Source organism: Tachyglossus aculeatus, chromosome 20 (assembly GCF_015852505.1).
Source record: "Tachyglossus aculeatus isolate mTacAcu1 chromosome 20, mTacAcu1.pri, whole genome shotgun sequence".
Classification (NCBI taxonomy): domain Eukaryota; kingdom Metazoa; phylum Chordata; class Mammalia; order Monotremata; family Tachyglossidae; genus Tachyglossus; species Tachyglossus aculeatus.
In genome coordinates, this window is record NC_052085.1 from 5,635,289 (window position 1) to 5,660,338 (window position 25,050).

Below are 25,050 nucleotides of genomic sequence, written 5' to 3' on the forward strand. Positions count from 1 at the left end.
AATATGGAAATCAATCAGACCAAAGGATAGATCTTTTAAATGTGATTATGTTTATTTTTAAGACTAAAAAGTGTATTATTTTGGGCACAGGTGCAGTGGATTCAGGATCCTCCTCCTCCTCCTCATCCTCTAGTTTTGTAAATGGTGCTACCAGCAAAAACCTTCCAGCTGTGCAAACTGTTGCTCCAATGCCGGAGGATTCAGCGGAAAATATGAGGTGAGAGACTCCCGATTTCACTTATTTTTTTTTCCTTTACAGAATAAAACTGCAGGAAAAGAGGGATGAAAGAGTGAATTGCATGGTTGCAGGGCTCAAACAAGATTCAGTAATGCGTGTTTTATAACTATTTCCAATTGTTCATCAAAAAACCGTGGTGTAATTGCTAGGTCCATTTTGGCAGATGAACTAAGATTGGGAGAAGTCATTAAGTGAGCTTCATCAGGTTACATGGTGATTTAGAAATAAGCTTTCAACTAAACTCAAATCTCTGAATTTTCAGTTCTAATAAACTGCTACTTAGCCTGCAAAATGCTACAGCTTTTTCATGCAGTTAGGTAAATATTTTAGATGTCTAAATACCAGTGCTTTCAATGACCGGGGGGGTTATAAAATGAGGTTATTTACAGGACAGTCAAATGCATTCATTTTCTCGTGAATCTGTTTCTCTTGTGCCCCTTGGATTCTGAATGGGAGCATCTGCTATTCTCAGAAATGAGTTTCCCATAAAGAGCAGTGCCACTGTGTGCTTCGTTCAGTGTGTGAAAAATAGGATGAATGCCCTTATATTCGTGCAAATTGACTTTCCTTATCAAGACATTCAAATTACCTTTCTGATGTGCATAGGTTCATGCCCTTCCAACCCCTCCTCTCTTCTCCTCCCTCATCCCCAGTCCTCTTTTGCCTCACCTGATCACAATAAAAGGACTGTTTCTTAATCCAATAAACAAGGTAGATCAGCTACAGGAAAGAGCTAGAAACTGATTGACATCACTGATGTGCAGTGGGTCCTGAAGACCGACACAGCCAGTTCTAACTTAAAAACATCGTCTTTAACCAGACCATTGGACCTTGCATTCCATTTTGAATAATTCTGAATAATGCTTAGTGACTTGCCCTGGCCACGTGGGAGGGAGTTGTAGGCTTTAATCCCCATTTTCCAGATGGTGAAACCAAGGCCCAGAGAAGTGAAGTGACTTCCCCATGATCACACACCAGGCAAGTAACAGTGCTGGAGTCAGAACCCAGGTCACCCGACTCCGTCCTGTGATCTTTCCACTTGGCGACACTGCTCCCCAAGCGTGTTGTAAAAGGAGCTATTCCTAATGTGATAGAAAAGCTTCTTTTGAAGTGACTATTTAAATATGCGCTTAGACATTCTTCTGGCAATTCTTTATAGACTTTTATCAAATCTGACAGTCATTCTATTTAAGTCTTGGGCTTTCCCCAAGTGATGTTAGTGTCTTGAATCTCTAACTTTTTTTTCTAGAATTTTCTTAATCTAGAAAAACAATATATTTGAACGTGAGGATTTTCATTGACATTTTAGCATTTTACAATTAAAATATTTTTCTTCAAATCCCTAAAGGAGCCTTATAATTTGCCCCAAAATATAAGAATCCAGTCTTTTGAGTTTTCTCTAATAATGGAACTTTGGTAGGTGATTAACAGTAGGGAGTTCTTGTTCCAATTTTTAAAAGCCATTTAAAAATTAGTTCTCTTTTAGCTTTTAATGTTTCTCTGCCTCATCCAACTTCCCAGTATTTAGAAAATCATACCTTAATTCCATCTACTTAATTTTCATATGGTTTCATTGGATTTATTGATTGAAAAGTGAATGCTTTCATTTCCGTCTCTGTCTCCTCCTGAAGTCCCATTTAGTCTGGTTGTTTTGCTCCATTCTGCTAAACAAGCAATTACACATTCCCAAACATGCATTCTGGGAAGCTTTTACAGTTATATAGGGCCATCCCCAGGGATGCTTTCAATTCAGTAAAGTCCAGAATATGTTTATTTGGGATTCAGTGAAGGCTATAAACCTCTTGAACACCAAGAGATAACTTTGCCTCCATCTTTTAAAATTACCTAAATTGCATCTGGATTTGCAAAGCCATCAAGATTTTACAAAGTTGGCATTAATTGCCTATTTTAAATTGCCTAACTAAAATAATCTGATTTTGCTGTAAAATATGAGTGGAGAAAACAAGAATATATTATCAAATAAGTGTCAACAAACAAGTTCGCTGAGTGCTATCTGGAAGTGGAGCAGTTGGTCTAAAAATTATCACCTACCTTTCCCTAATCATAAACTCTAAAACTTTGTCAGTTCTCCTAGCTTTCTGTGTCTCACTTCCTTAACTGTAATGTGGCTCTTCTTAATGCTGTTCTGCTTCCCTAAGTAGTTGTGACAGATAGTTAATAGTTATAATGAGGCATTTTTGGAAGTGTACTTGTGAGGACCACGCTTCTAGTCTTATGCGAGACAGAGGCATAGAAGGTACGATGGCAGAATTGGGGATGAATTTTCCTAGGAGTAATCCCCTTTTAGCCTTTCAGGGGGAACCTACTGGCTTGGAACTTCTTCCCCACCCTAATTCAACAGACCGTAGCTCTTTTGTTTTTCAGAATCCTCGTAAAATTCTAACTTCCTCCAATAAGGATTCCCTGATTAACTCTCAGTACACCAAGTTACATCAAACTGTCAGCTCCCTCCAACACATACATGTTTATTTATCCTCTCCCTCAGCACTTAGGCGTGTGCAAATATACAGTCAGTGTATCCCGATTTAATCTGTATTTTCTCATCTGTCTCTCTCATTAGAGTGTAAGCTCCTCATCAACCAGTCAATCATTGTATTTATTGAGTCCTTACTGTGTGTAGAGCACTGTACTAAGTGGGAGAGTACAACACAACAATATTTAAAATGTGCACTGGCTTGTAATGCGTACAAAATATGAAACCTTGCCATGTCTTTCATCTTCCCCTAGCCCTTTCCTACTCTTTTCTCTTTACTGATGCAGTTTCAGTATCTCAGTATACCTCCCTTGCTCCAGTTCACTTAGATGAAATGCCATCCTTTGTGCTTGCTGTGTTAATGTAATGCTCTCTTTCAGATAGAATACAAATTCCAAAAGATAGGGATCTCTCTGTGTCTCGATTTTTTTTGTAACTAGCTTTTGTTTTATGCTCTATTTGGGCAGGGAACGTTTCTCTGACTCTGTTGCACTCCCCCAAGTGCTTAGTACAATAGTGCTCTGCACACAGTAAGTTAATGATGTGCATCCAGCTTTATTTCTATTTATTCTGATGACATGACACCTGTCCACATGTTTTGTTTTGTTGTCTGTCTCCCCCTTCTAGACTGTGAGCCCGTTGTTGGGTAGGGACCGTCTCTATATGTTTCCAACTTGTACTTCCCAAGCTCTTAGTACAGTGCTCTGCACACAGTAAGCGCTCAATAAATGCAATTGAATGAATGAATGAACAATATAGCAGACACATTCCCTGCCCACGAGCTTAAAGCCTAGAGAGGGATACAGACATTAATAAAAATAAATTACAGGTATGTACATAAGTGCTATGGGGCTGTGATGAATAAAGGGAGCAAGTAATCAAACCTGTTAATGGGCACTCTGACAGAATTCTGTTTTTATAAGTATTTATAGGCACCTAGTCTCTCTTCACTCTCACTGTCCCATGCTTCCACCCCATGAGGCTGGAATGATTTGAGGTGAGCTGTCTGTGAGGGAACACAAGAGTGGTTCAGCTAGAACTAAATCTTTTGTGTTCTCTGAAACCTATTAGTACCCCTCCTTCCCTTCCCCACAGCACCTGTATATATGTATATATGTTTGTACATATTTATTACTCTATTTTACTTGTACATATCTATTCTATTTATTTTATTTTGTTAATATGTTTGGTTTTGTTCTCTGTCTCCCCCTTCTAGACTGTGAGCCCACTGTTGGGTAGGGACTGTCTCTATATGTTGCCAACTTGTACTTCCCAAGCGCTTAGTATAGTGCTCTGCACACAGTAAGCGCTCAATAAGTACGATTTGATTGATTGATTGATTGATTTATAGGAACTCCAGTTTGGTGGACCTCCTTTGAGATTGGTGCCCTCTCAAAACACACACTCTCTCTCTCTTCCTCTCCCCCTCCCACCAACCCCCAACCCAGTGGTTTAGCCCCGAGCAAAACTACTATGTCACTGTTGCAGGTTCATTAAATTTTTGCCCTGCTCAGAAAATTTACCCATTGTAAAATAGGACTGGAATCCTATTATTTTCCCTTGGAGCTGGTGCATAGAAAGGGTGCAGCATAGAGAATTGTCCATCATCAATTTATTTATGCGTGCGCGCGCGCGCGCGCGCACACACACACACACACACACACACAATCCTATTATTTTCCCTTGGAGCTGGTGCATAGTAAGGGTGCAGCATAGAGAATTGTCCATCATCAATTTATTTACACACACACACACCCCCCACACACACACCACACACACACCCCACACACACACACCCCACCCCCAAGTATCTCTACTGCTTGAAGTAGGGGTTGTGAAAATCCTGCAAGGTGGGAGGCCTTGTTATGCTCTGGCACACTAGTGGTTTGGTTTACTATTTCAAATCAAGCAAGATCTTTACCAATTGCAGAAGAAGATCTGAAACTGATTAACAGTAGAGAGTTACTGATTTTTGAAATTGGGAATGGGTAAAGAAAATGTAAAAAAAACTTTGATACTGTTTCGTAAAGGAAGACTGATGACTTTTAGACTGTGAGCCCACTGTTGGGTAGGGACTGTCTCTATATGTTGCCAATTTGTACTTCCCAAGCGCTTAGTACAGTGCTCTGCACATAGTAAGCGCTCAATAAATATGATTGATGATGACTTGGGAGGTACTGAAGTGGTAAATTAATGGTGGTTTACTATAGTTCCAGTTTTGGTTGAGGAAGTCCCTTCCATGGCTCTGTAGAGGAGCAGTAGTGGTAGTGCCAATATTCTGAGTAATGGAAGAAAGCCACATTAAAAGCCCCCTCTGGTAGGAGCATTTTGCAGAGAGGCTGCAATAATCCCAAATTGAATTAAAAGTATTGCATCATGTTGTCCTTTGTTGTAGTTCTTAGCCAATAGAGATTTTTCCAGTTTCTATGGGAAATGAACCAGCATCGTAAGTATAAGAAGGGTCAAGAGGGACAATCCCCTGCATGGAACGTAGCCACTACACACTCCCCCATGGCTCTTTGGGCAGGATGGGTAGCCACAGTTAGTCCTTCTCACTCCATAGAGCCTCAAAGGGACCGATTTTGGAACAAGGTTATTGGCTCTGTCTATTGCCCCCAAGCCTTCATCCAGCTAAGGGGTCAACCAAGAGCCTCTTCTCATCCAGAATCCCGAATTCCAAGAGAATGTGCACAATGCGCCTCACCCAGCCCAGTCCACCCAGCCAGACGGGGACATCCTCTAGGGTCGGGAGCTCCAGAACTGCTGCCATAACTACTTAACCGTTGTGGGGCTAGACAATTCTCCACACTGCTTTTTTTTTTTTTTAATGGTGTTGTTTAAGCGCTACTATGTACGAGGCATTGCACCAAGCGCTGGGGTAGATACAATGTAATCAGGTTGGACACAGTCCGTGTACCACATAGGGTTCACAGTTTTAATCCCCATGTTACAGATGAGGTAACTGAGGCACAGAGAAGTAAAGTAACCTGCCCACGGTCTCACACAGCAGACAGATGGTAGAGCTGGGATTAGAACCCAGGTCTTTCTGACTCTGCTTTCCTGCCTGGAGTTGATGGTTGTCGTCATCAGTCAAGTCAAGGTGAGCCAGAGCTACCATAGCAGCAGTAGACCCTGGGCCAGGAGTCAGTTTGACGATTGCCCGGCCTCCTGGAATGGAGATCGACTCCGTAGCTCATCATCAGTCGTATTTATTGAGCGCTTAACTGTGTGCAGAGCACTGTACCAAGCACTTGGGAAGTACAAGTTGGCAACATATAGAGACAGTCCCTACCCAACAGTGGGCTCACAGTCTAAAAGGGGGAGACAGAGAACAAAACCAAACATACTAACAAAATAAAATAAATAGAATAGATATGTACAAGCAAAATAAATAAATAGAGTAACAAATATGTGCAAACATATATACATATATACAGGTGCTGTGGGGAAGGGAAGGAGGTAAGATGCGGGGGTGGAGAGGGGGACGAGGGGGAGAGGAAGGAAGGGGCTCAGTCTGGGAAGGCCTCCTGGAGGAGGTGAGCTCTCAGTAGGGTCTTAGCTGCCCCAGAGCCCAAGCCCCACTCCGTCTCTGAGGATCCCTCACGCTGGTTTGACAGTAAGTGGAAAGGATGTATGGCTCATTTTACAGGGCTCAAGGACTAGAGGAGAGGAGAGATTCTAGGGCCTGGCTTCACAGCCCCATATATCCCTGTCAGGTGCTTACCCAAATCCATTCAATTCTCCATTGTATCCAAACTAGAAAAAAGCCAGTAATCAAAATTGAAACCTGGACCCAGTCATTTAAAATGATCTGTATTTGTGGATGTATTTGCAGTAGATGAGTGTCATGCCATTTGAGAATTTAAATATCTGGATCACAGTGCCCGTATCATGCACATTTTCTGAACAACCTTTAACGCATTGCAGTGGTCATTGTGAGCAGTTTCCTTCTCTTTGCAAATAAAAAAGCTACATATTATAGTCTTTTCCCTAGGTGGCTTATACGTTCAAAATGCTCAATAAATATCTATGTGTTATCTGATAGTTAATAATAATAATAATAATAATGGCATTTGTTAAGCGCTTACTATGTGCAAAGCACTGTTCTAAGCGCTGGGGGGATACAAGGTGATCAGGTTGTCCCGCGTGGGGCTCACAGTCATCATCCCCATTTTACAGATGAGGGAACTGAGGCTCCGAGAAGTTAAGTGACTCGCCCAAGGTGTCACAGCAGACGTGTGGCCGAGCCAGGATTCGAACCCACGACCTCTGCCTCCAAAGCCCAGGCTCTTTCCATAGAGCCACGAAGCAGCGTGATATGATAGTTGTGAGAAATGTTAAGGAATGTGCACTTTGTAAAATGAGCTACGTTTTGAATGTATTTGCACCTGATAAATTAGGCTATGTTTTTGCATACATTGGGTGCTTACTGTGTGCAGAGTGGCTTAGTGGAGTCAGAGGTCATGGGTTCTAATTCTGGCTCTGCCACTTGTCAGCTATGTGACTCTGGGCAAGTCACTTAAGTTCTCTGTGCCTGTTAACCGCATCTGTAAAATGGGGATTAAGACTGTGAGCTCCACGTGGGACAACCTGATTACCTTATATCTACCCCAGTGCTTAGAACAGTGCTTGGCACATAGTAAGTGCTTAACAAATGCCATCGTTATTATTAGTAGTAGTAAACTGAGCGCTTGAGAGTGTACAATACAACAGAGTTGTTAGACATGAACCCTGTCTCCAAGGAACATACAATCTACCCAAAAAAATTATTTTTTCTATAAAATGACTATATTTTATCCAGATTGGGCTAATTTCTACCTAACACAAGGTAATAAGTGAAAATCAGTCAGCATTTTGTGTGCTGAATGTGTGCAGGTCACTGTACTAAAATGATTGGGAGAGTACAGTTATGTTGGTGGACACAGTCCCTGGCTGAGAGGAATTACTAATCTACTGAGGAAGTTTGCATCAATGACTCTGGCTAAACTTTCTCAGTGATCTTCAAGTGTATCCCCAAGAACTTGAAAATTAAAACCTCTTTTATGTCATTTGTGTGATACATATCAGAGGAAGGTGTTTCAGACTCTCTGGTAACTATGGAAAATACATTTTGGGGAATTAAAATGGAAACAGTTGCAGAACTTCTTAGAAAACATTCTGTTCATTTTTGCTGATCATTTCAATAAATGAAAGAATAACTAATAGGAAACCAGCAGGCTTCCTTTTTTCGTCATTCACAGAACCCAGTGCCATTTTGTTCTGAAATGCAGATTTGAACCTGGAGATCAAGAAGCTAATTCAAAGAACTGGTCTCTTTCAAAAATCTTCCTAGCCTTCCTTTTCAAGAAAAGGATACTGTGAAAATGAGAAATACAAAAATAGCAGTAGGGAGGTCAGTGATTTCCTAGAAGCATACCAATAATTTTCTGCGAAGTACTTTCTCATCAGTTATCTCATTCTATCCTCAAAACTCCCCTGTGAGAAAGGGCAAGACAGATCTTTTTTATTCATCATCATCATCATCATCAATTGTATTTATTGAGCGCTTACTATGTGCAGAGCACTGTACTAAGCGCTTGGGAAGTACAAATTGGCAACGTATAGAGACAGTCCCTACCCAACAGTGGGCTCACAGTCTAAAAGGGGGAGACAGAGAACAAAACCAAACATACTAACAAAATAAAATAAATAGAATAGATATGTACAAATAAAATAAATATATATATATAAATAAGTATAAAAAATAAATATAAATAAATAATATTCCCATTTTTCAGGTAGAGAAACTAAGGCATGGAGAGGGTAGGAGAACTGCCCCAGGTCACAGAGCTGGAACCGGAACCGACATCTCTGGACTTCCAGTCCTGTGCTCCTTCCACTTGGTCATTCCGTCTCCTGAATCGCTCCTCTAAGTGCCCTTCCTTCCATTTGGGGAATGGTGATTTTGAAAATGTTCAGAAGTTCAGCAGCATATGAGATAACATCATGATTTGTTTGAGTATACAATATTTTAGTGCCATGGAGTCCTGCAAAACTGTACTGGTAATCTTTTCATGTAGTACCTTCAAGTAACTATTTTGAACTCCGCAGCCACAGATTTATCCAAAACCCATTGCCTGCATGCTCTTCTGCAGTAACAAATTCCACATCCTTACCACCACTGCTGTGTGATGAAGTATTTCCTTTGACCTGGGTGGTGAACACATCAACTGTAATCATTCAATTGTCATAATATCTTAAAATTTTCCTTTAGATTCAAGTATGGTCTGGTATCTAATTATTGGTATTAATTCATCACTATGTGTCTTATTTTCAACAGCATCACTGCCAAGCTAGAAAGAGCGTTAGAAAAAGTTGCCCCCCTGCTTCGTGAAATCTTTGTAGATTTTGCCCCGTTCCTCTCACGTACGCTGCTGGGCAGTCATGGACAAGAGCTGTTGATTGAAGGTACAGTTTCTTTTTTATTCCATTTCTTTTCTGATTGTTTTTGTCCTTTATATAAACACAAATCTGATTTCTTTGGGCAGCTTTTTCTTTTAGAGTAATACAGTTATCACCAAAAAAAGGTGATGTCTCTTACAACTGAGAAGATATGTTCTCCTTTCTTCTTTACAGGGGGAAAGTCAAGATAGTAAATCCTTTCCTTTGATTCATTTATTGGAATCTAGAAAGCTAAATTTGCCCTGCATGTTAATGGCTGATCAGATAAAATAGTGTTAAGCAAGATTTGAACTAAAAAAACTGGAATCTCTAAATTCAAATTGTGGTTTTATTAGTAACAGAGCAAATCTCTTAACATTCCTGTGGACCTTAGTGTCCTCCTCTGTGTGAGTAGCATTATCCTGATCCACCTGGATTGTATATATCTTTGATTGGGAATTATTTGAAAATTTAGACTGTTGTACACAAAATCTGAACATCTGTACTGTACCGTCTTCAGCCGAGGCCCCAGTGATGTGGGGCTTAAGGATTGATGTAAAACAAACTGGAATTTGGGGGCAGAGAAAGTTTACCGACTCTGTTATATTGTACTCTCCCAAGCACATAATTGAGTGCTCAGTACACAGTTATTGCTCAATAAATATGACTGATTGATTGGAAATGTAACATGGGCATATGTACGCAGAGAGTTGGTTTGTGCTATACAAACTCAAGGTCATACACCTTTGTTCTTTTACTCATATTCATGAAATGTGTAGGTGGCAACGCACCATTAGAATAGTCTCTAGGAATGCAGTTTACCTGGCCCTCCAAAATGGTGCTTTTTGTGAATTGTGAGCTTCTAGTAAGCTTTTTTTCAGCTTCTCAACTAAGATTCATACATTTTCATAGTTTTTTTTTGAAATTAAGGAACTTTGGGTATTTTTTTTCCTTTCCCCACAAGAATTAAACATTGAAGTTACAGTCAATGTTGTAGGGTGACTCTCAATCAATTAATCAATCAATCGTATTTATTGAGCGCTTACTGTGTGCGGAGCACTGTACTAAGCGCTTGGGAAGTACAAGTTGGCAACATATAGAGACAGTCCCTACCCAACAGTGGGCTCACAGTCTAAAAGGGGGAGCTCCTGCATCAGCTCTCACTCACTACTGAAAAATAAACTCAGAATATTATTTTTCCTAATAATTTGATGATGAGCTTTTCCAGAAAATTCATTGCTCCCATCCAGAAACTTTGCTTTTTTTTCTCCCAGTAAGTTAAGGAATATGGCGAAGAAATCAAGAAAAGTGACTAGATACCTGGGAAAAGAGAATTGGCAAAGGCAAGGGCCAAGATAAGGATAAAGGAACCAGAAAGGAATGATCAAGGTGGCAAAAATGAAAAGTACTGTCAAAATGAGAAATAATGGTAGGAACCAAGAATCTCCGTGCTCCACGCTGCCTAGTCCAGCTGCTCAGTCTGGCCTTGGCTACTGTTGTTCTGGTTTATGGGGTGGTAAGGGGAGGGGAGAAGAGGGAGTGGGATTTTAATGGATCAAATGTTGTATGACATCTTGGCAGGGGGTTGAAATAATCCCACCTGGGGTCTTCTTTCTCTGCTGGAGCCCAGCTGGGCACCCACTTAATTAAGTTTCTCCCCTGGAAGCCCCTCACAAGGAGCAAGATTCTCACCCAACTATCATTTTGCAGGATTATGTATGAGTTCATGCCTTTACAGAGATAATGGATCGAAGTGACTCCGAATTTCAAGTGCAATTCACTTGATCAAAACTAGGGTAATAATTTAATTCAATCTTTTGTCATTCCTCTTTATTGTTCTTTGATTTTAAGTGGGTTCATTTTGGGGAAATGTGTAAGAAGCTCAAAAAACTTTTATTATTAAAGCTGCGGGGTGCGGGAAGGGGAGGAAAAAACAGGAGTCAGTTTTGCCCTGTGCTCTCCTTGGATATCTAGTGGTTTCTAATCATAATCAATCAGGATAAAGCTGGAAAGGATCAAAAATCGATATCCATGAGAATCAGTAAAGGGAAAACCTTTGGCTGACAAGGGGTAGTGATTATGTGTAGAAATTCAGCCTGATTTTTCTCCTCCCACCCACTCTTCTTCATGAACAGTAATTCTTTTGAAGAGGGAGAGTTAGCTAGTGTGGATTAAATGACTGTGAAGACGACAGGCTAAAATGATTCAGGTGGGAGGGGAGGATATCAGGATCCACATAAATCTGTTTGCTCCCCCAGAATTCTCAAATATAAGTAGTAGAAGTCAAACTGGCATTAGGTCATTGAAAGTTCTATAATACCCACAGAATAGGAAGATAGATTTTTATTGCTTTAGGAAAACTTTAAAACCCTTTTATGACTTCCAGTATTTTGGTTGGCATTGTTTTGAATGGCCCCTTAGAAGGTTGAAAGTAACTTTTCATTCCATAGAAGAATTTGTCTCTCCTATTTAGCGACTTTGTTCACATCTTACAATACAAACTTGCATGGCTCTGTTTCATTCTCTTATTTATGTACCCACATCATCATTGATCTAAGCGAGGTATTAGTTAGCTTGTGTTAAATTTACTGTCGGCCTCATTCTGCAGAAAAGGACTGTAAACCATTTAAGGTCATTCATAAACAACAGTTAATAGTTCTAACTTCTTTTGTGTTTTTCGCATTTCTCGGCAAGAACTAAGGACTTGTGAAAACAATAGTTTTTTGGGAATCTAGGGACCATTCTTTGAAAACTGTGGTGCTATAGTGGGTCAAAGGTGTAATCTAAAGTATATTTCCAATTTCCATGGATGATTACCTTTAGACAAATATAGTTAATTGTGGTGTAATTATGCTATATTTTAAGAGTCTCTCATTCACTAAGTAATGCACTTTTTATCCAGAGGTATGAAATTACATGTGCAAAAATAGGTAATACAGGAAAGAAAACATTGTGAGGTAGTCTTTGGCTACCCAAGATAGTGGATTTTTTGTTGTTGTTGTTGTAATTGTCATAACCTGCCCAAGTAGTTGAAGTTGCCCGGGAGCTACATCTGGTGAACAATGGGACACCATGCTTTACTTCTCCTTCCAGTGTCCCCTAATAAAAGTAATGGTGTGCTATGAGAGACTCCTTAAGAGTAGCCAAACACTGTGAGAATAAGGTGTAGAGAGAGTCTTAAGGCAGGACAGGATTGGGAGGGGTGATGCACACCCACACACCCCTCCCCGACCCCATCAAACGAGTCACAGCTGCTTTTTCCTCCGTAGCCCAGCAGGAACAACAGCTGGCTGGAAACATGTCCGTACTGGAAATCTCCAGGGAGGTGGTGACGGGAGTAGCAGTAGCATTGGTGGCGGGAGCAGTGATGGTGGTGATTCCCATCTGCTGTTGGAGAGGAGGGAGAGGAAGAGGGTGGGTAATCCCCCCCTCACTGCTCCACTGCTCTGTTGCTATGCTTCTGCTGTGGATGTCTGGTTCTCTCTTGCCGTTCTGGCCAAGCCAGGATGCAAATGAATTCTGCCAGAGGCCTTATGGTATTGGGATATGACCTGAAAAAATGTAACTGTCCCACCTTCTGCAAGGACTGCCTGGTCATACTATCAAGGACTCCAAATGAACAAATTGACAGCCCGTAAGTATAATGGACTTACCTCAATCATTCATTGTTGTAGTTATTGAATCGGCAGAACACTGTACTGAACACTTGGGAGAATATAGCACAACAATAAACAGACACATTCCCTGCCCACAACAATCTCACCTCCATTTAGGAGGTCGGGCCAGGCCAATTCCCAGGATGTCAGGCATTGGGCGGACGTGCCAGGGGTGAGGGATATGGGGATTGGTGACACCGTGTTAAACATTATTAGAAGGTGGTTTGGGATCAGGCCCTACACCACTCCATCCCTGGAAAAGTTACAAAAATTGCAGCTCTCTCTGTGAAAGTCACTAAAAAAAATGCCTGAAAATCTGGACTAGTCTGACCCTGTCCATAAGGACATAGGATGGCACCTGGCAGCTTGGCCCATGGACCAGAGAAAGTCTGTTGAATGACAGCCTGGAATTAGTTTCTCTGGACCTCTGCTCTCACATCTACCTGTTCCTCATGCCTAGGGCTCTCAGAGTCAGATCTCCTGTTTCAGAAAGGGAACCCCTCAACCCCTGTCCACCTACTTTGATCCCTCTCTGCCACCTACTGAGAGAGATTAACTCCAACCAAACTCCGTTCCTCAACCTCACCCACTCCTCTGGGTCCTTCCTCTCAGTATTGCAGCATATTCACGTCTCATCGTTCTCAAAACCAAAGCCATCCTCTTAACAGCACTGCCTTTACCTGCACTCTTAGACAAAAAGTGTTTTTAGTACATGTCTCTCCCCACTTTACCTATTGCCGACATCTTTATTATTGGATTATGGGTCTGTAGTTAGATGGTACTACTGTGACTTTTTCATACAAATTCTTATATTTCATGTCCACAACCTCACCCACTCCTCTGGGTCCTTCCTCTCAGTATTGCAGCATATTCACGTCTCATCGTTCTCAAAACCAAAGCCATCCTCTTAACATCACTGCCTTTACCTGCACTCTTAGACAAAAAGTCTTTTTAGTACCTGTCTCTCCCCACTTTACCTATTGCTGACATCTTTATTATTGGATTATGGGTCTGTAGTTAGATGGTACTACTGTGACTTTTTCATACAAATTCTTATATTTCATGTCCACTAGTAGAATGTTTTACTCCTTTGGCATTTATTTTACTGTGTTAAAATCCTGTAAAGTTGCACAGAACCATAGGCACAAAATACCATATAATAAGTACAGCAAGGCTACACACAACTGTTTCTTCCTACCCTGAGTCTATTTGCTCGAATTTGTGGGTCATATTGTATCAGAACAGAATTGTGTTGGGGAAAAACGTGCCCTAATTCTTCTATCATATTTTATCCAAATCAGATAATGAAAACATATGTACTAGCAAAACTGGATGTACAGGTACAGATATTTAATACTGTAGAAAGGGATGGTAATCTTGTAGTTTAGAAACAAGCTGGCAAGACTAAAATTTTCATTTTTTGATTTCAAAGCTGATTCAGAGAAACTGGGAATGCCTTTGAAAGTTGGAAAAATTAGCGAGCAAAGAGTTAACATTTTGGATCCAATTGGCGGAAGGAAGGGAGATGTGACAAGGAAGGGAGATGTGACGATTTTTGAAAATGTGGCAGACACTGACTTCATATTTCTGCTAGGTTTTGTGACCTCTTAGCTGGTAACTGTGAGAAATAAAGTGGATAATTTTCACCTGTCTACGAATTGCCCACAGTTGCGACTGAGAGAAATTGAGACATGACACTCATGATTAAATAAATCTTGTAGAAAAGCCCTTCCTTTTAAAACTTGAGATGAGTTTAAGCTACTCGCATTAGTATGTCATCAAATATTTTGCATGTTGTGATGGTTGAATTAGCTCTCCAAAGTAGTAGTAGTATTATATTATCCATCTTTATTTTAACTAGGTAAGTGATATAAGAGTAATTTTAAGACATTTCTATTTTGCCGCATGCACAGTTGCAACACACTTCTTAAGCTGTATTTTCCTTTTATTTCCTCTTGTATCTTTGTTTTCAAAGAGCTAGATAAAATTCGGATAACATTTCAAAGAGCATTAATTTCTGCTAATTCTCTGGTGAGTGCAATAAAGGGGTGTGCTGGGGCTTTCGACACTTCCTTTGTCTTGTATCTCAAAGATTGTCTTTCCTGATGGAAGCTGAAGCTGTCTAGAACTCTCTCTATATCTCCTTTCTCACAAGAGTGAATGAAAGAGGAGAAGCAGTGTGGCTTAGTGGATAGAGCACGGGCCCGTAATTCCGACTCCACCTCTTCTCTGCTGTGTGATGGTAGGCAAGTCACTTCACTTCTCTATGCCTCAGTTACCTCGTCTTTAAAATGAGGGTTAAGACCGTGAGCCGCTTGTGGGACGTGGACTGTGTCCCCCCTGATTAACTTGTATGTACCCCAGTGCTTTAATACAGTGCCTGACACAGAATGGTTAGCAAGTACCATCAAAAAAAAAACCTGAATAATCCAAATCTTCTCCTGTTATTGTTCAAAGGAAGCCTTTCTTTGCTCCTGATTATTCTGGTTGTTCTTCTTTGTATCTTCTACTGTCCTTCTTAAGATACAATGACTAGAACTTCAGGCAGAATTCCCAGTGTGAATGTGCCATGGCTTTGGACTGTGTAGTGACAGAACTTCACTATTGCCTACTTTCTAAACCTTCCCAGTGGCACCCACCTAATTGTGTTCTCCTTGAAACCCATTTGGGAGAAAATCTGTGAAGCATCGTAGCCTGATCTCCCTGCCTCCAAAGCAACAAAAAATCGGAAAGATGCATCAAGATGCATTACTTAGACTGAGCCCCATGTGGCTGAAGTACTGTGATTATTTTGTATCAAATCCAGCACTTGGATACTTTAGTAAGCACTTAACAAATATTATTATTATCATTATTATTACCTTAATCGTCATCATCATTGTAAACTCTGATGAGTGGCTCATAGATCTGAGCCAGACTGGGACTTGTGCTTTGGAATGACAGGTAGAGAAAACAAAGTGAAAAGATGTGTTCCTTACTCCAGTTCAGAATGTAACTATTTTTTATGGTATTTTGTTAATAATACATAAAAATAACTGTGGCATTAAGCGGTTACTTTGCGCCAGGCACTGTACTAAGCGCTGGGGTAGATACGGCTAATCAGGTTGGACACTGTCCATGTCCTACATGGGGCTCATGGTCTTAATCCTCATTGTATAGATGAGGTAACTGAGGCCCAGAAAAATAAAGTGACTGGCCCAAGGTCACACAGCAGATAAGTGGCAGAGCCAGGATTAGAACCCAGGTCCTTCTGACTGTCAGGCCCGGCCTGTATCCTCCAGCTGACACTGCTTCTATTTGTGCCAAGTTAAACGGCAGAGGGAGAAAAACCTGCTGTCGCTAATAAAGTGAAATGAAATTAAAATGCCTTGAATAGTGACAGTTGTGCAAGCTTAGTGCCCTATTTATATTAGAAGTGGAGTGTGCACAACACTCAGGCCCTCCGAATCATGATTACTACCGCCAAGATTGCACCTCACTTTCCCCAGGGTTCAATGAACCCATGATGCCTGCCTTTGGGAGGGGCTTAGTACATTTCACTGCTATTGTGCATAATTGACTGCCTTGCATAAAGGCTGCCAGGAACAGGAAACTGTCCCTGGGACTAAACTTTTAATTTGCAAGCCACAGCTAATGACCCTTAAACTGCTGACCTGTTCTACCCCTGGTATTGCCTCCATTCTTGCCTGCCCAGTGGCAGAAACTGTGTTTTCTAACTTGTTTGTACTCTCCAAAGTTTGTATTCAATGCTCTTTATGCAGTAAGTGCTCAATAAATTATGGTGGTTGATTCAGTATGGGGCTTTCACTTTATTTGCCTAACATTTCAGCTTCCCATAATGTTCTGTCAAGGTTCACCTAGAGATCAGCGAGGTTAGAAAATTCTGCATGAGTTGGGGAAAGGAGCAAAAAAGAAAAAAAAGCAAGGTGAAATATAAACGAATGAGGACTTGTAATTGGAAGGTATTTGAGAGGAAGTGAACGTGTGAAGGTCAGGCAATTAGGTAACAGCTATAATGGTTGATGCAAAGAAAAAAAGATAAAGGAAAAAAGAATAATTAGGCAGAATTCTGAAATCTCCCCAATTTTTATTCTGTTTAACCTTTATCTTTAACCAAACTCCTATTCAAAAAAAATATATTTTTTGGAACCACCTGTCCAGTAGTGTTTTCCTCTCTCACATGGCCTATTCCACTCACTGCACTTTGTAGATCACCACTTTTTTTATCTGTTTTTATTTTCTGTATAAAAATCTGCTGAAATGTAAAGTAGAAATGTTCCCTAATTTTCAGCCACAAAGACTTGGAAAAAGATGGAGCAAAATGGAGATGATGCCAATGACATTCTAACAGTGGAATTTTAACTCGGAGAAAAGTTTCTGGGTTTTTTGTGGTGGGTGGGTGTTGACAAAGGAAGCAGAAAGGCCACTGTTACCCGCTTTTAAGGTAATGAGCTTGGTATTTTAAACTAGAAAAACAGTGCTGGTTTCGATGACTGAATGATGAGAGGCAGCAATCTTGGACTACTCTTCGTGGGAGACAGAATATCGATGATGATCTACCTCCCCGAAATTGGCTCCCACTCAAAACTACCAACCTAGCCACTCAGATCTGTCTCCTATTTCACTTCTTTACAACCATTTTGTAGACTAAACCAGGCCAAGTACATACCTCTAAGCGGTTGGGTGTCCAACAGAGTGCCAGCCCACTACTGTTAGCGGTATCTGTGTTCTGTGAACGTCATGGCAACCTACCCTCTTCCCCTTGGTTTCCTCTCCGTCTTACTGAACTGTTGTCAGTTCCCAAGCGTGACACACTAAAATCTCCCCTTCTAGACTGTGGGCTCCTTATAGTCAGGGACCGTGTCTATCAACTCTATTGTGGAGTACTCTCTCAAACGCTTAGTTCAGTGCTCTGCACACAGTAAGCGCTCAGTAAATAACATTGATTGATTGAAAGAGCCAGAAGAAGAGTTTAACACAGGGAGGAATTAGATGTGGTCACTGTCCCACAGGGGTTTCACATTGTGAGGATAAATGGGGAGAAGGGACTGGAAAGAGGAACAGCAGGAATGATGGAACACAACACAGACAAATGCACACAATAAAAACAAAACCAGTAGGGTGCTATGGCTAGAGGAGCAGAATTTCAAGTTTCTAGCAGATTAGGAGAATAAATGGTCAGCATTCCCCCTTTAAAAATTCTACCTGCTTTAGAGATGGCTAAGTCACCCCTTAGCTTTTTCCAGACATAACATCAGCTCCTTTGTCCTTCCCTCACCCGATCTACCTCCTAGCCTTTTAATCACTTCTGTCACTTGTCTCTCGGGGCTCTCCGGTTTCCCCTACATCCTTTTAAAGGTGCGATGACCAAAATAGGGCCCAGTAGATTTATAAAGATCTGACCAGGGCAGAGAAAGCCATCTTCCAACTCTTGCGTGTCATACGATCCATCCTAGTAGAGTCGGCTTTTTAAATAACTGTTTTGCTATTTCTTATTTTTTGGTCAGCTCAGGGCCTCTCATATATGTTGGTGCCTAGATAATTTTCCCACCCTGGGTGTATGTTTTTTGTTTGCCCCTCATTGCAAATGCTGCCAGTTTTGACGTTCATATTTTTGCCTACAGATTCTGTTTGGAGTTGGTGAAACCCGGTGACTATCCGCCTTAATTTCATTTCTTTCAGCACCGACTCAATTAAATAGCCTGTGCTGTCCAGCCATGTTGTTCCTCACTCTCATGTTTCCGATAGCAAGGTCAGATCTGGGGCATTTCTCCGGATCTGGAGAAATGCCCTTGTTCTCCAGACGGCAGTTTCCTGCCTGGCCCAGACATCTGTTCAGCAGTCCTTTCCCAATACTTAACCAAGCCCCCAACCTGGCCCAGTTGCCACTTCTTCGTCACGGCCCTGGAGCGCCGCCTCATTTAGTAGATGAATATTCCCGCTAGAAGTAGGGCAGGAGCTGAGACAGCAGGGGACAGAGGAAGCCTAGCGGGCTCACGTTGGGGTTTATTAATAATAACAATAATTATTTTTAATGGCATTTATTAAGCGCTTACTATGTGCAAAGCACTGTTCTAAGCGCTGGGGAGGTTACAAGGTGATCAGGTTGTCCCACAGGGGGCTCACAGTCTTCATCCCCATTTTACAGATGGGGGAACTGAGGCCCAGAGAAGTGAAGTGACTTGCCCAAAGTCACACAGCTGACAATTGGCAGAGCCGGAATTTGAACCCATGACCTCTGACTCCAAAGCCCATGCTCTTTCCACTGAGCCACGCTGCTTCTCTAATTATTATTATATCATTATTAATACCGTTGTTATGCGCCTACTATGTTCCAAGCACCCTTCTAAACCCAGAAGTAGATTCAAGTTAATCAGGTTGCACACAGTCCCTGGCCCATGTGGGACTCACGGTCTAGTGACCTTGGGCAAGCAGCATGGCCTAGTGGATGGAGCACAGACTTGGGAGTCAGGAGACCTGGGTCCTAATCCCAGTTCTGCCACGTGTCTGCTGTGGGTCCTTGGGCAAGTCACATCACTTCTCTGTGCCTCAGGTACCTCATCTGTAAAATCGGGATTAAGACTGTCCTGTCCCACCATCGACCCCCAGCCCACGTCATCCCCTGGGCCTGCAATGCCCTCCCTCTGCCCACCCACCAAGCTAGCTCTCTTCCTCCCTTCAAGGCCCTACTGAGAGCTCACCTCCTCCAGGAGGCCTTCCCAGACTGAGCCCCTTCCTTCCTCTCCCCCTCGTCCCCCTCTCCAACCCCCCATCTTACCTCCTTCCCTTCCCCACAGCACCTGTATATATGTATATATGTTTGTACATATTTATTACTCTATTTATTTTACTTGTACATATCCATTCTATTTATTTTATTTTGTTAGTATGTTTGGTTTTGTTCTCTATCTCCCCCTTTTAGACTGTGAGCCCACTGTTGGGTAGGGAACCGGGATTAGGACCTTCGAAAGGGCTGGCAGCGGAGGCAAGACGTTGGCTCCGTTTCTGGCCTTCTGGAGGTAGATGGAGGTTACTCAGCCCAACCCTGACACCTCTGGGGTTTCTTCCTCTCATCGACACTTGGTCGGGGCCAGAGACTCTCTGTTGCTCAGAGCTTGGGGGGAATTGAGCCATAGACCCGCCTCTCCACTCCTGACCCAGCAGGGTAGCCCCGGGATTACTTCAGGGACCAGGCAAGCATAACCATGGTGGGAGATTAAATTTGCCCCCCTTCCTATTCCCACCCGCCACCCTGATGGGGCTGGATGCAGAGCGGGAGGGGGACAGACATGACAGGGAACGGATTGGGTCTCATCCCCTCCCCCTAGCCATGACACTTTAAAGACCCCTTGGAATGACAGTCACCTTCTTTCACTGTTGCTAATTGCCCGGTGACAGGAGGTGACTCGTCTGAGGGTTGTGCTACCTCTGAGGGAAGAGACAGCTGTGATCCGAACCTAATTGCAGGGAGATCTCATGAAGCCGAGTGATTAACTAGAGGAGCGGTGGATAAACTTTGATAGAACAAGTCGTCGTCGTTCCCCCCCCCCCCAAAAAAAAAAGTAATCCAGATTAAAACCATCTGATGATGGCCTTTGAGTTACCAGTCACCACCGAGGAAAAAGAGGTGAGGGTCCATGTTGAAAGCAGACCAAAAGACCAACAAAATGACCTGGGCATCAATAGGAGGAAAGGCATGGATAATAATAATAAAAAAAAGCTAACCTTTGTCATTGCACCCCACTGTGCTGTGGTCCCACCCGGCCTGAAGTATTTCATGTTGTTAAAACACCCAATGAACGCCAAGTAGACGGGAAAGGATTAAGTCCCTAAGATTTTCTAGGCATCAGAAGCAGCACGGCTTAGTGGATAGAGCACAGCCCTTGGAGTCAGAAGGACCCAGGTTCTAACCCCAGCTACCCCACTTGTCTGCCCTGTGACATTGGGCAAGTCACTTCACTTCTCTGTGCCTGTCACCTTGTCTGTAAAATGGGGATTAAGACTGTGGTCAATCAATCAATCAATCAATCGTATTTATTAGACTTCTAGACTTTTAGAATGTGAGCCCACTCGTTTAGACTGTGAGCCCACTGTTGGGTAGGGACTGTCTCTATATGTTGCCAACCTGTACTTCCCAAGTGCTTAGTACAGTGCTCTGCACACAGTAAGCACTCAATAAATACGATTGATTGATTGAGTGCTTACTGTGTGCAGAGCACTGTACTAAGCGCTTGAGAAGTACAAGGTGGCAACATATAGAGACAGTCCCTACCCAACAGTGGGCTCACAGTCTAGAACGGGGAGACAGAGAACAAAACCAAACATATTAACAAAATAAAATAAATAGAATAGCTATGTACAAGTAAAATAAATAGAGTAATAAATATGTACAAACTATATATATATATATATATATATATATATAATTAGGAACACCAGGAAGAGAGAAATCTGCCATTCTGGATGGTTTGAGATTCCTGAGAGAACAAACTCAGTCACATAGTTTCTCTCTGCCATATATTCTGTTCGCATCAGCTGCTTGAGAAAGAAAACATATGGGGAAAAAACATATGGGGAAAAAACATATGGGGGGAAAAAAGTCCCCATATGGGGCATGGACTCTGTCCAGCGTGATTAGCTTGTACCTACTCCAGTGCTTAGTACAGAGCCTGGCATATAGTAAGCTCTTAACAAATACCCATTAAAAAAATGAAGACTTTCCTTTGAGTGACACACTGAATAGGTCAGGATTCGTCAAACTAGCGAAATAAAGACCGAGAAGCAGCACAGCTGCAATTTTTAAAATCTTTAAGGTTCTGAGTGGAGGAGTTATGGAATTATTTTTACAAAATCCTCCCCTTCTAGACTGTAAGCTTGTTGTGGGCAGGGAGTTCTTGGTTGTACTGGGACAGAGAGAACCTTCACAGGCAGAAGGTTCAATATGAAATGGCTTTCATATGACTGTGAAAAATAAGTGTTAAATTCTTTCCAGTTCTTTTTCACTATTGTCTGAGTGAAAGAAAATGCCGTTCATTTCCAAATCTTTTTTAACTCTCCATTCTGCATGGTATCGTAGACCTAATGCTTTGAAATTTTAATTTTTTTTTCTTCCCCATCCATGTTTTCTTTTCTGTAGAGCCTCTTTAGTTCTGCTTACATGCCACAGGCACTGGTGAATGTCAGGCTTTGTGTGTGAGTGGAGAATAATGCAGACCACTCTTACTTCCTTTCTTACAATATTGTGGAGGCTTTTTCCATTAGAATTCGTAACATGAAATTGTAAGGATTTCAGGTCTTAATGATATGACTTCATTTTAATAAGGTTTTTCTTAGCTAAGAAAACACAGGGTTATTTCAGTTTCTTCATCACTTGCAACTGCAATTGATTCCAGTTACAATATGATTTTAGGTTAGCATAGAAAATCACTGAAGGGGAAAGTAGACAAACCTTGATAAGGTCCAGACAAAACTGGGGGAATATCCAGTTAGACTCTTTCACATATTGCATTAATAAGAAAAATAAAAATGTCAAACTGTGATATTATTTCATAAGGGTTTTTAAAAATTAGATTTTATCATTCCTTTGTATTTACTCAAAACTAGAAATGTGTACTAATTGGGGAGTTCAGGTTAGAGATTTTAAGGTTTGGAATCAATTAATGCCACAGCCATAACTAAACTGGTAAAGTTGAAATTAATCCTTTTCAGTACTCAGTAAGTCACAGTGATGGAATGAAAAAGTAATTAACATATCTCAGAGAAAAGGAAGCTGAAGAAAGATGAAAACGGAGCTAAGTAAAACTTAGAGCGTCCAAGTAATTACCAGCAATACATCATTTCTTTCAGATTAACTAAGGTCACGCACCGAATGCCCCCAGTTTCTGCAGACATAGATGTGGTCATTGTTGCCATCAAAATGCTAAATTTTGTTTGTTCTCTTCAATTAACTGAAGCTTAAGTAGGAATGAAAGCAGCAAGAGCCCGGAGAAATAGCGTGTACCCTCTTCAGATAAATCATGATCTGTTACCCTCCATGTATGCAAAAAGTATGTACTGCTTTGGAGTTGCGTGATCGTCTAGCTGCTTTAATTAACATTAAATACAAATCATTTGGGGACGGTGTCCATTTAAAAAGAGAAAAAGAGAAACAGCACCCTCCCTTCACCCCCCTAAACTGAAGCACATTTTGATTGTTATAAGAGATATGGGGGGTGGGCAGGGGAGAAATTTTAGATGGGTTTCCAGTGATGCAAGTCCAAGCTGAAGGCATCTACTTCTCATGCAACATTAATTATCCAAAGCAAACAATTCATAATATAACGGCTCGTTGTACTATAAAAAATCACTGAATTGGTAAATGTGAAAGTGCCGCTCTCTGCAGCAGTCATCTCTCTTGGAGACATTTAAAATCGTAAGTTCAAGTCACTGGTGTTTTCTCTTGTTCAGATTTAGCTTTCAACACTCAGATGATTTATAAGAGGGTCTTGTCGTGTCTGTTTAGTTGTGGTTTTTCATTTGATAGAAGGACTAGTAAATGTCAGATACCCAACTGCTTTTGCAAGGGTGCCATTTTATTAGGGGGATGCATGGAAGAGTTGTAGGGGGATTGCTCCTTTTAGTGAGTAAATTACTATTATTACCATGGCATTTGTTAAGCATTTACTATGTGTCGAGCACTGTTCAAAGCGCTGGGGTAGATAAACGTTAATCAGACCAGTCAGTTCCCATCCCACATGGAGCTCCCAGTCTAGCTCACATCATTATTATTAGGTGGAAGTTTGGACAGGTATTGAATACCCATTTCACAGTTGAGGAAACCGAGACACAGACAAGTTAAGTGACTTGTACCCTAGGTCACCCAACAGGTAAGTGGTGGTTGGAATTAGAGCCCTGGTCCTTTGGTTCCCAGGCTCCTGCTCTTTCTGCTATGCCACGTTGCTTCTCTGCTTAAATATCATTCTCTGTGTTACTCTTGTCTGTGCCGTTCATATTTTTGTCTCTTTCCACAGTGCAAGTACTATTTGAAAGAGCAAACTTGAGGCAGTTGAGTAGACATCTCTTAAAAACATATTGAACGTCTACCAAAGTGACTAACCAGAAGACATAATCTTTTCTTTCTTCAAAAATGTGGGACTTGGGATTAGGAATCCCTTAATTCTGAACTGTGACTTAGTTTCTTTGAGTCATTTATTTGTGAACTTGTTTAAAATGCATTTCCTTGGGAGATTTAGACAAAATCCAGTAGTGCAAGATCATCATCGATGGTATTTATCGAGCGCTTACTGAGTACTGGGCAGTGTACTAAGCAAATAGGAGAGTGTACTATAACCGTTGGTAGAGTTTCCCTGCCCAAAGAGGGCTTCTGATATAAAAGTTGGAGTATAACAAGGAATCTGTCACAAAATTCTTCTTTTTCTTCATTGAAATATGAATTCAAAAAAGTTTTTTTTAAAATAGTTGGTTTTCTCAGCCACGTAAGCATTACCTTCTAATCTGATCAAGAGTGGCCATGCTAATTATGGTTGTTTGCCAATAATATGGCTTTTCATTTGTTTTTCTTTGTCAGGATTCAAGTAGTTGGGTAGCCTGTAGGTGATGTGTCCCATTAATCTTTCCGATCCTCTAGCTCTTGAACATGGGAATAGCTGATCAATTACAGCAATTGTCTCCCTAAATGAGCTTTTCACATCTGCCTCTGATTTCTTTAGCTAACTGTGAACTCATAGATCTGATACATGGCATACTTGTAGCATTTTACAACTTGTTCTGTCTTACTGTACAATAAGGATAGGGCTGTTAGCAAAGTGGGCACAAAAGGGTATTTATCCTGTACCTGCAATAAATATACATGCTATTGTGTGGCAAACATCTGTCTCTACCGAGTGTTTATTGAAATCTACTTAGACAAAATTCCATTTAACTCTCCATGCAGGGCCATGGGGTTTTGGTAGGTGAGGTGTGTTAACTAATTTGATTTTCCTCCAGCTGTGACTTTCTGCATTTAAAGTTATGAGTCCATCAAAAGTGTGTTCTATTTGTTCTAGAGACTACTTATATTTTTGCATATTATTATAGCTAAAGGAAGTCATTAAAAAGTTATCCCCTGGCTGTTCTTTTGCCTCAGTCCATCTAAAATTTCCTAAACTGCTTCCAAAGCTTCCTTTGGCTTCTATTCTGAATTTGGAAAAGACTGAAAAAAAGCCCATTTTAATTTTAGGTAAATATTTTTATGGAATATGTTA

General features: G+C 41.3%; 1 protein-coding gene across 7 annotated transcripts in view; it reads left to right on the forward strand.

The window, feature by feature from the left end:
- Positions 1–25,050, forward strand: part of NBEA (neurobeachin) — a 448,073-nt gene that overhangs the window by 159,713 nt on the left and 263,310 nt on the right. For all 7 annotated transcript variants that reach the window (XM_038761708.1, XM_038761703.1, XM_038761704.1 and 4 more), the window contains 2 exons: positions 91–217; positions 9,052–9,179. In XM_038761708.1, the coding sequence (XP_038617636.1) occupies positions 91–217; positions 9,052–9,179 (255 nt within the window). The remainder of the gene's footprint in view (positions 1–90; positions 218–9,051; positions 9,180–25,050) is intronic.